This window comes from Varanus komodoensis, unplaced genomic scaffold (assembly GCF_004798865.1).
Source record: "Varanus komodoensis strain SLA01 unplaced genomic scaffold, ASM479886v1 scaffold1, whole genome shotgun sequence".
NCBI lineage: Eukaryota > Metazoa > Chordata > Lepidosauria > Squamata > Varanidae > Varanus > Varanus komodoensis.
This window is the reverse complement of record NW_025335268.1, coordinates 54,540,316-54,552,186: the sequence shown is the minus strand read 5'-3', so window position 1 is coordinate 54,552,186 and position 11,871 is coordinate 54,540,316. Positions and strand designations below refer to the sequence as shown.

Sequence of the window (11,871 nt, the reverse complement as noted above, 5' to 3'; positions counted from 1 at the left end):
ACTTCATCTGCAGTGCTCAAAGTCATGGCTTGAAAGCAGCGTCAAACAGAGCCCTACCCAAGTCCTTCTAATATGAATAGAGGTTCTGTTGCTGGCATCATATACAATTTTATAGCATATGAATCACAAAAACAACGCAAAGGGTAATGCACATTTATCAACTTGAGCTCATCATCGGAATGTAAGACAGACTCTCTTATTTGAATCACTTTATTTCTACAAAATGCTAATATTTTCTTCAACACATAGCATCATTTTTCTCTGAAGCAAATATTCATCCACTCCATGTAGAACAAAGACCTTTAATGCAGCATTGCCAAAATTGTAGCCACAGGGTATTTAGAGAAAGAACAGGAAATAAAATATATTTTTCCTGGTCCTGCTGTGCACAACTGCAATCAAATTCCTTCATAATAACCAACTGATGGGATTTAGCAGATAAGCCGAGGAATCTGGAGAGCAACAAATAACCAGTCCTATATATAAAAAGTCCAGTGCTACAATGCCTATTGTGCAGTAGCTATTGGCTCATGATTTGTGTTCTTTACCATCGCCTGTTTGAATAATAAATAGAAGAGTAACTTCATTGCACAGCAAAAAGATAAAAATTCTGCCAGTTTCACTTTGCTTAATCTTACAAGACAAACTACTGCCATCAAGATCTTGGCACATTGTCCCGGATTTTAATAAGCAAGCATTCCTTAAGATTCATCATTATTTTACCCTCCTCATTCATCTGTCTTGAGGTTAGCTTGATTTCACAGTTACTTGGATGAAAACTGTGAGAAGTAGCTGGCCTACTTGGATGTAGCTGGGAGCAGACACGTGGCCAAGAGTCTTCTTCAGCTAAGGACCATGACTCAACACATGGTTTGCATTTAGAAGATCCAGAGTTTGGTCCCAGGTGTTCCACTTCGGCCTGAAACCTTGAGAATTCTCTGCCAGTCAGTGCCAACAACACTGGGCTAGACAGACAAATGGTTTGCCAGCACAGATCAGCTTTCTATCTTCCTAACACATAAAGCAAAGTGTGAAGATGATGGATTTATATATACAGATGGGTCCACAGTGAGTGTGTGAATGCATGTTTTACAAGGGCTCATTTAAAGACAAAGGCACACATTCGCTAAAGTGATATATTTTGGGAGTTGGAAGAGGGGGTCATTTTCACTTAAATTATCAGTAGGAAAATTGTGTTGTTCATTCCATAAACGTATTTGCATCTGCATAGGATGTTGAATCCATCTCATAATAATCTTCCAGACTCCAGCGCAATGTTTCAAAAGTTGGTCGATCGTTGGGTTTATCATTCCAGCATTGTAGCATGATGTTGTATAGCTCTTGAGGACAATTAGCTGGCTGTGGGATTCTGTATCCTTGATCCAGTTTCTGGAGTACTTGAAAGCCCATCATACCTATAATATAGTTTTTTAAAATCTGACATTGAAGCTCTGGCAAGATGATAATGCGTACTTTTTAAAAAATCTACAGTCATCATCCTTCATTTCCCTAATACTTCTGTGTTGACAGAAGATCAACTTCTTTACCTCTCTTACTGCCTTTCTAGTCAAGAATATCGTTAGCCTAGGAGCATGGACAATTGGTTACCACAGAAATGGTTCCGAATATGCAATTGCAGAAGACTGCAATCAAATGGCTTTGGAGTTTACCAAATAGCTTCTCCTGGGGCCTGCCTGCAACATTTTGCTGCCTGAGGGGAAGGGCAAGGTGCCCACTTCTTCTCCATCCTATGTACAGAACCCAACATGATTGGCAGCTGAACTTTATTTCAAACACTAGAGGCAAGACAGCATCTTCTGCTGCACCTGAGAGCAACCTACCAGCTCAGGGGATGTAGGCCCAGCCAAGTGGTGCACACAACTCTGTCTTCTGGTAGCACATGGCCACTCCTCACCCCCAGCCCCCACTGCCTAATAATAAAGCCAACCCTAGCTTCTGTTTACATTTCTGTGAATTAGGTTCCAAACCACAAATATGGGTCATCCATTTTTTTAATTGCACACACAAAATTTCAGATTGTTGCAGACTTTCCAATAATTTGAAAAAAGACTAGCAGGGCCACCAAAGATTTTTTTTTTTGAAATATTGTTGTTGAACAAGACACTCACCTGCATAAGGCATCTTTCCATATGTGATTATTTCAAAAAGGAGTATTCCAAATGACCAGACATCAGATTTAATGCTAAACTTATTGGATCGGATTGCTTCAGGGGCTGTCCATTTCACAGGTAGTTTTGTTTCATGTTTGGCTTCATATACATTTTCATTTTCTAGCTATTTCATAGAAAAGAAAAAGAAACAATGCCATAATATAAAGATTAACTGTACAGGTTAGGGTATATAACAGGGTATGTAAAAAGGAATGTGCCATGTCATATCCATGTTTATTTTTTAATTAAAACATGCCAATTAAAATTATCCCAGAATCTGAAATGGCTTTGAACACATTTTCCAACATCCTAATTAGAAGACTACCCCTTTCTCACATCATAACTTCTAAGAATGCGCTCTAAAGCACTCATCTGCCAAGAAAGAGTACGTTTGCTAGTATTATGTTGTGCTCTATTCCTAGTAGCATGACCTGGAAATAAAAAACAAGAAAGGGAGAAGAATTGGAAGGAAATATATTAAAAATAGCACAAGAACGTTGGGAAGGGACTTCTAATGTTTTTCACCTTAATGTCACAGGCAAAGAAAGCAAAACATGTGATGGATGCACTCCTGGATATTCAAACATGTGACGTTGCATCATGCAACCGCCAGATAGAGCAGTCTGCCCACCAAGAACAATGAAAAGTGGAAAATGGTGGCATGCAATGTACGGGGATACAGGTGAACAGACTGACATCATGGGAGTGGACATTGTCTTCCAGAAGAAGAAAATGGGAAGCAGCTAAGGTATGTAAGATGTATTATAGGGCAACAGGGTTATACCACTCTCAAGGGTGGTAATAGGGGGCCACACAAAAGGGCGAATAAAGACTTTTTGAGGTGTTTTTGAAGTTGTTTTTTTTTTAAGATACTGCCAAATGGGCGCTAAGTATGCTAATTTAGGGAGTGCACAAAGGAAAGCTTCCTATCTCCTTCCTGCATCAAACACCTGCAACACCCTCCCCAAAATGGCTGGAAAGTTGTAAGCCCTCTTGAAAAATGTAGGATGTGGTGAGCAGGAATGCCAGGAGGAGAAAGAGATGGTAACTTTCCTTCCATGATATTTCTTTACAGCAGGTTAGTATATAAACATACCTACTCAGATATAAGTCCTAGGGAATTACCTGTGAGTTCTATAGTAAGTAAATATAAGGTCCAAGTCACAAGTATGTTTAGTGTATCTAGTAAGATGTTACCTGCATTTGTGGTATATGTGGATAGTACATCTTACAATCCTACTATCACAAAGGCCTTCAAATCAATGATGCTCTAAACATTCTTTGTCACGATGCTAGGCAGATCGAATCTCTGTTCATTCAGCCCTAGGCCTTCTTTCGCCAAGTGTACATGCAGTATTGAAATGCCCACTCTCGATACGCAGTGGGACCTACCACTGTGCATCTGGAATCTGGATATGACAGCTGTGCGAGCCTCCTGTTGGCATCAGAGGCACGGGGCTCATGTCTAGCCTTCAGGAGGAAGACAAAGTGGCAGCAAGAGCTAATGCATTCAGGAATCTTTGTTTTGTGATTAATTGCTGGTACCAAAGGGCCATTGACTTTGATCATCATCAGTTAAACAGTTCTAGGGCTGAAAAAGGCAGGCTCCCAGAGAGTCAAATTCATATATTGGTTCAAAGTGGCACCAATTAATTTAGGCAAAGCAAGTTGACAGACTTTGGATAATAAAAGGGGAATTATTTACTTGCAACTGAGGTGTGCTGAGCTTAATCTGCTTCCTCCCTCAGACCTACTTTCGCAAATTTGTATTAAATGTACCACTAATTCTCAGGGGACTGCTATTCAATTTATATACATTTTTTAAAGTTCATAGATGCTGGTGAAAAATTAATGTTTCATTTTCTTAATTTCTCAGACCAATTTAAAACAAATCTATTAATTTCTGAAATAAAGTCCCTATTTCTTTACCAAATATAAATGTCTCCTTCAATACTCTTCGATTCTTTCAATAGCCCTTCTTGAAACTATACTTCTAGCAACAGCCTTCAAGCAGCCCTGGAAGCCTCAGAACCAGCATATAATGTTGCTGGCCAACCACTATCGTTTGCTTCCAGTATCAATTAACCAGAAATACACTGCCTCCAAATACAGTATAGGGGCTGAATATGGATACGGCTTCTGAATATTCCTAGTAGACCTTACCATACTGCCTGAAGTGCCTGAACCTGCCTAATCTTGGAAGCTAAGCAAAGTCCAGCCTGGTTGAAATCTTGATGGGTGATCCAGAAAGCTTCAGCTACAGGCAATATAGAAATGTAATTATGCGATTCCTTGCATGTCAAGTGTGGAATGCAAATGCACTTTCAATATTAAGAGATTAATTTTAAGAAATAAACTAATACCTTAAAAACCCGTGCAAGTCCAAAATCTGCTACTTTGTAAACATTGTGTTCACCAACCAGGACGTTTCTGGCTGCCAAATCGCGGTGGATGTAGTTCTGAGACTCGAGATAAGCCATTCCCGCAGCAACTTGAGCTGCCATATCCACCTGTTGGGGCAAGTGGATCCTCAAACCCCCATCATCTGTAAAGAACCAAAACAACTTGTAGGAATGGAGGGGAAGGGGAGAGATCTTCTACCCTTGAGAGAGCTAATTGATGGGTGAAAACCAAGTCAAGGACTCAGATAAAACCAAAAGGATAGTAGCATGGATTAAACTGAAAAGCGACAGCTAACATAGGAAGGTCACTTGCAGACTTAAATAATATACATCCAAAATCTCATACATGTAATTGTTCACTTTCTGTTTCAAATTTATTGCTCTTTCATTTAATAGATTGTAGGCTGGAGCAGAACAATCAGGTGAAAATGGGCATACACAAAAATGAATGGATGTTCCTCATAAACAGATTGGACCCACTTGAACAAGTGTCCATTCTTTTCTTTAAGGCTCTTTTATGATAAGCCAAACATCCCAGGCCAAAATGATAAGGCCATATCAGAGCAACCATCACTATGTCTACTCAGAATTAAGTCTCACTGAGTACATTGGGACTTACTCCCTAGTAACTTACTAGGCCTAGTAACTTACTCCCTTACTCCCTAGGCTATAACAAACTTGGCATCACTTATGAATACTATTAAGAATATGCACACTTCCTTGGGCCTTGCTTGTGAATAAGCATGGAACTGGAATGCTAAAGGCTTATATTACACTTGCTACATTATGTATGGCAAGAACCCTTCCTCAGTCCAAAACCTACACGCGGCCACCTTGACCCCCATTACCTAATTCAAAGCATTTGTTTGATCCTGAAACATTACAGCAGCCACTGTACTTTTTTCTATGGCAATTTTGTTTCACCCAGAAATGCAAATTGGTATTTGCTAAGCAAAAAATATAATGGAATTTGATCCATGACACCAGCAGAGCCAACTCCTGGAAGGATGATAAATCTCCATGGGCTACCGCCATCAGAAATACTCATTCCTCCTCTGCCTTCCCGTGAATAATTTCTTCATATCCGCAAAATAAGGGTGTTGGGGGGGTTGCCCAACTTATAAATCACAAGAGTAAATTCATGTATTTCATAGCATTGCTAATGTGATTTGAAAGCTTGGGCTTTTAAGTGGGGTTGCAGAATGTGCGTGTATTGCTGCAACATTCTTTGTCTACAGGCATGAATGTTAAACGTCCCTCAAACTCATATAGCAGGATGACATTTTAGCAGCAGTGCTACATTATTTTAGTTCTGTTACTAAACGGATTTGCATGTGAAAATGTAAACTAAAAGTATCTCGGTCTGAATTTTTCTGTTTGGAAATTCTTGCACTGTCCTCAGTAAAGAAAGGACAAGCTTTAAGCAGGGGGTTGGCATGCACAATGCCCCCTTTAATAGGCTCGCCAGGTTTTCATTTTCCTTAAATTATGTTGGAGGGGTTCACTAAGGATGGATGGACCATCTGTCGTGTATTCATTTATTTAGTCTTAAGTCCTGTCCATCCTGTTTCTGCATCGTAGTCTTTATTTTTTAACTATGCAAAAATTCTCATGAATATACTTTCCCTTAAAATAAGCCTTGTTAATATATTTGATACTCAAGGACGCATGTTGTTCACATTTTGTTTTTTCAGTATTTATAACTAAGCTAGATCAGAGCTGGGGAATCTGTGGCCCTCCAAACACTTACAAACTACTGCTTTCATAATACCTCAGCATTGGCCAGTCCAGCTGGAGCGGATGGAAAATGGCGTCCAACAACATACAGAGAGCCAGAGTTCTCTACCTATTATCTAATATCAGTCCTACTATACACACCTACCTGACAGTAAATAACATTGAACTTAGTGAGACTTACTTCTGAGAAGACATGCATGTGCTGATACATACCCCTAAACATCCATGCTCACATACCTTCCTTCCTTCCTTCCTTCCTTCCTTCCTTCCTTCCTTCCTTCCTTCCTTTCTTTCTTTCTTATTTTAGCTGGCATAAATATTATTCTGTAGTTTGCAAGCCCATCACCCCTGCCTCATTTAGGGAGATAATGCCCATCTCTGATACAACGCATGAAAAAGTACCTGTTATTTACAATCAGAGAGACAAGGCCTGCCTAACAGTTCCATCTCGTAATTTGAGAGTGCTTCTTCCTAATTTCACATTTGTAGTGGCTAGTCATGTTTACTCAGTGGTAAGCCAGGTGTACATAGTACTGTACTGGTTCTCACAGGACCGTTTGACAAACCTCCAAGCATTACTATTAGCAAGGATGTACCACTGAAAGCCCTTTGTAGACAGCATGAAGAAAGGCCTTCACTGAAATCGCCTCTTTTAATGCACTGACTGCTCGATGTGATGACAGGGACATTTTCCAGTGATAAACAGTGTTAACACATGAGCAATCATGTGAGAATTGGACATGGGCCAGGAAAACCTGGGTACAAATCTCTACTCAGCCAGGAAGCATACTGGATAACCTTGAGCCCGCCAGAATCTGTCAACCTAAATTATTTACAATGTTATTGCTATGATGGGATGCAGACGGGAAGAAAGACAAAAATGTGGAGAGGAAATGCAATGTAAAGACCAAAGTGGCCATTGGTTTTCCCTTTGATCCTTGCCTGTTACCTATTTTAAATCTCCTGCATGTTGAAGGAAATGAGTCAGTCAATTAATACTACTTAAAACCCCATCCCCTTTACAGACCTTCTGTGATGGAATATCCCCATACGGGAAAGAATGGGCAAGCAAAATGCTGCACGCTCTTAATGCATTTATACATTCTTAAGTGCAGGTTTGCATACATAGAAGATGGCTCTCGCTATCTGCAAATGACTGTCATTTACTGTTTTCCTTATCCATCATTACAAGGCCAAACCAGTTTATTGTCACAACATTCCCAAATGAATATTTGAGAAATAAGAAATATTTATTCTATTAATAAGAAATATTTATTTTTATTAATAGCAAATAATAAATATTTATTTTTATTAATAGCAAATAATAAATACTTATTTATGTACTATATGCATAACCTCCCTTTTTTCCCACGAGGAACCCAAGGTAGCTCTCTCCATCCTATCCTCACAATGATCCTGTAAAGTGGGTTAGGCAGGAGTCCATGACTGGCCCAAAGTGACCCAGTGAGCTTCATGGCCAGAAAAGAACTCCTATCTTCTGAGTCCAAGTCCAACACTCTAACCATTACACTGGGGAGTGAAAATGTTTTCCACTTACTTTGGAGGTATTCTAGCAGACTTCCATGTCTCATCAGTTCCGTAATAATATAAATTGGATCCTCTAAAGTGCAAACAGCATACAGTTGTATAAGTTTTGGGTGTCTCAGACTCTTCATTATCTGTGCTTCCCTCAGGAAGTCTTTTGGATCCATTGACCCTGAAATGAGAAGAGTAACAAAAGGAGCCCATGTTATTAAGGAACATTCTTGCCCCAGAGTCTTGTGAAAATTACTAGAGATTCTTTCTTTCTCTCTCCAGACTAGTATGGACATTAATACACAAACCTGCAAAAATTATTGAAGTGAGAAGGAATTCATGGATGTGAAACGGCAAAGCAGAACACAGGTTCAATATCGTTACTTTTCTCAGGATTAATGATAATAAAAAAGATAATATAGAAACTGTGGCTCTGTTTTTCTCCCCGATGTAAAGGCTATTGGTCATTTTATGACTAACGCTGTAGTTGCGATGCTTTATTGGTTTCACTACTGCTCCTGGATACTAGAAATGGAACCATGATTAGAAACTGTGCAGTAATTTTGAACAACTCAGTTGTCTGCATCAATCCCTCTAGCTACAGACCCAAGCAGTAATGATTTGCTTCTTCATCACCTCCAAGCTACATTGCTGCAGCTCATTATACCCTGGAACAGAACATGTTTTTTGCTTAGAATTTTATTGTAGTCTGTTCAGCCAAGGAACAAGATGCAAGGTTCCACCACACTTCTCATGCAGTACGCTTAACCAAGAAAGTTGTACTTCATAAAAGTTCATGAAGTAGTTCAGATATATTAGAAAATACAGAAAAATACATGGAAAATATGTCTTCAATAGACAGAAACAGCTGCAAGTTAGAAAATTACTTTAAGTATTCTCTGTGAATTGCACCTGATCAGTGCCACTAGTACCAATTTAGAGGAACCAATGATTTGACTTGCTATATGGCAGTTTTTCTGTGCTTCTATATAAGCAGAATTATGAAGGGGTGCGAGGTAAACAGTGATGGTAGGAACTACTACCTTATACATTGTTTATATGGTAGCAATGTTGAAGACACCACCTTACATTATGCGTCTTCATTTGTCAATTGAAGTCTGAAGGGATGCCGCAAAGCTGAAGAATCATTCTGCCCCAACTGAGAGACATAAGGACCCTTACTTTACATCCCTATGTAGAAGCTACATATATCTACAGGGCCCAATTCAGATCTTAAAAGCTTCCTATCACCCATATTAGGATCCAAACTTGAATTGTCCTCTCCTGCAACTTGTGCCTGCTCTTGAGTCAAAACGTGTTCCAAAAGGTGTGTCCGCTAGATATGGATTTACAGTGATGTTTGTTTTGGCCCTGAACTTTCTGGTGAAAGCATATTAGTGCACAAAGCAATGCATAGTAACTGAGATTTGTAGATTTGAACAACTTTATTAACATACCCATAAAATAATAACAAGATGTTTTTATTCAGGCATGCCAAGGCTTTTTTAGTAGCTCATGAGCTGTTTATTACTGTTATTGTCATGTTTGTAACTGTGCTTTTAATTTATTTGTATTTGTTAAGACTTTAGCTTTTGTTTTAATCTTAGTCTTATAGTTGTAAGTCACCTTGGTACAATTTTTTCATGGAAAGGCAGGATACAAGTCCAATCAATCATTCAATCAATCAGATATTGTTGGGCCTCGTTGTGATACCTGAGCCAACCTAAACACTGCATACAGGGGCACGTAACACTCCTCGGGGAGTCTTGCTTGAATCCAAGATTACAAGGGTGAATGGTCCAAACATCTGCATGTCCTAGCTGTTTTAGTTTACTTGCATTCAGCTATGTATTTATTTATAGCTCTTGCCAAGTAATCACTAGGTTGTCACTGTGGGATGCATTCTACTCTTGCAAGGCATCTTTTTTCTTACAAGGAAGAAAATTAAAGGGCATTTGGACAATATTCAGCAATCACAACATCCAGCAACAGAACTAGTGCCAGGGTATATAAAATGAAAAATGTATCAACCTTATAGGTTTGCTAGTCTTGTAAAAGCAGCTGACACTATTAAAAAGAAAAGAAGAAAAAGAAAACTCAACCCAACACTGATGTATTAATCAAAGGACTTACTGATGCTTCATGGCACTGCATTGCTTTTATGAAGATTGCTGCCAGTTTAATGAGGAATCTGGTGCCTCTCTCTGTGAGGTTAATTGAAGGCTTTTCTAAAGGCTGTAGACTAATAATTTGGATTTTTAATCTAGCATTTGCAGAATCAAAAAACCAGACTGGGAAAGAATTCTTCTAGCTGGTCTGGAAGAAAATGATTTGGAGTAAATGTGGATTTATTTGGTGAAGCTTCTTAATGGTGCAACATTGAAGCCTTCAATGCTCCTAGAAATTATTGTCCCTATATCTTTTATTATGTCTCCACCCCCACCTCTCAGTAATATTGTATTACACCCATAAACAATATTTTGTACGCTAGAGGGCATATTCCAACAAGCCTTTGGTAAGTTCAATCATCTTCCAACATGAAAATAAAAGTATGATTCATGATTACATGTACATAAAAAGTTTTAAGGTCTTCAAAGCATGTCAAACTAAAATAGTATGCATTAAAATTAATAGATTGATTTTGTCCTAGGCAGTTAATAAGAGAAATTTAAAAATATTATATATTCATTTTGTTTTATTTAAGTATTTTAAAAATATTCTCTATAGCATGCCATGTAAAGTATACACAGACTTTATACAATTAAAACTGTAATATAAAAATATAATCATACAATATAACATAACCAATGGCAATCACAAAGCTCTTGGAAAATCAGGATCATAAACATCAGCCATCTCCAACCTGGTGTCCTCCAGATGTGTTAACTTACAAGTCAACACATTATCCCAAGCTACCACAGCCATTGCCTGTGATGGATGGAGATGATGGATACTATAGTCCAAAACATCTGGAGGGCAGCAGGTTGGAGAAGGTTGATATACATGGTTTGAATAACAAGATTTGATATGATATTCAAATTCACTATTAACTGTATAGTTCAAAAAGAATGTAAGTAAATCTTATCAGTATCCTCATTGTTTTTTTTTAAAGAACATTGGTTATGTTGTTTTCATCCTAATAATCACCGGAATTCAATCCCATGTCCACTAGCTCCAGTCAACACCATTATTTTAGCTACAGAGTCATGCCAATAATCCAATTTTAGCTCTCCGTTTAGGAGGATTCCAGACAGAGAGGAACCTGAAGGCACATAATGGAATGTGGTAAATGCAGTGGCATGGAAAACCACCTTTGTCATGATGGACACAAGGGGGGCCAAGGGGGCTTGCGGGGCTCCCTCTGTCAGCACCTGAGAGGCAGAGGCGAGAAGCATTTTTACTGATCAAGGAAGCCACCCTTGAGCACAACAGGGCCAGTGCTGCCAGGCGCAATGAGGCACCCACCCTAGGCAGCGGATTTGGGGCGTCACAGAAGGGCAGCAAATGCTTCATCAACTCATGCATTGTTGTTGTCTTTTAATCCCCAATCCGTCCTTCATCTCAGGATACAAAATGCCTTGGGATGGCAGTGACAATCAGACAAACAAAGGAACACTCTGCTGGAGCTTCTAAGGATTATTCAGCATTATTCTCATGTTTCCCTTGTCTTTCCACATGCTACCTGGCCTCTGCTCAAAGAGGTAAAGGTCTTCCCCACAGTTTCCCTCCCTGCGCTGCTCTGCATGACAGGCACACAAGCAACAGGCTGGCAGGGCCCATAATAAGGAACCCTGCATGTTCCCCCTCCCGTTGGCGTCGCAGCTTTCTCAGGGCCATGGCCCTGCAAGAATGAAAAGGCTGGCGATTCCATCCCTCTGCAATGCAGTGAGAATTTATTCCAACATAATTTATAGAAGTACATAATTTGTGCATAAATATAAATTTGTGTTTATAATTTATAGTTTATATTATAAATGCATTTATAATTTATATAAATATATTTATCTGAACAATATAGGCAATTA

The 11,871-nt window shown here is 39.1% G+C and overlaps 1 protein-coding gene across 3 annotated transcripts in view; it reads right to left on the bottom strand.

Annotated features, from left to right (window-relative positions):
* Positions 1–1,124: 1,124 nt before the first annotated feature.
* The window catches only part of FRK (fyn related Src family tyrosine kinase), a 48,046-nt gene continuing 37,299 nt past the window's right edge, over positions 1,125–11,871 (bottom strand). For all 3 annotated transcript variants that reach the window (XM_044449135.1, XM_044449152.1, XM_044449143.1), the window contains 4 exons: positions 7,869–8,027; positions 4,535–4,716; positions 2,130–2,295; positions 1,125–1,415 (listed from right to left, as the gene is read on the bottom strand). In XM_044449135.1, coding sequence (XP_044305070.1) covers positions 1,201–1,415; positions 2,130–2,295; positions 4,535–4,716; positions 7,869–8,027 — 722 coding nt within the window. In that variant the 3' untranslated portion in view covers positions 1,125–1,200. The remainder of the gene's footprint in view (positions 1,416–2,129; positions 2,296–4,534; positions 4,717–7,868; positions 8,028–11,871) is intronic.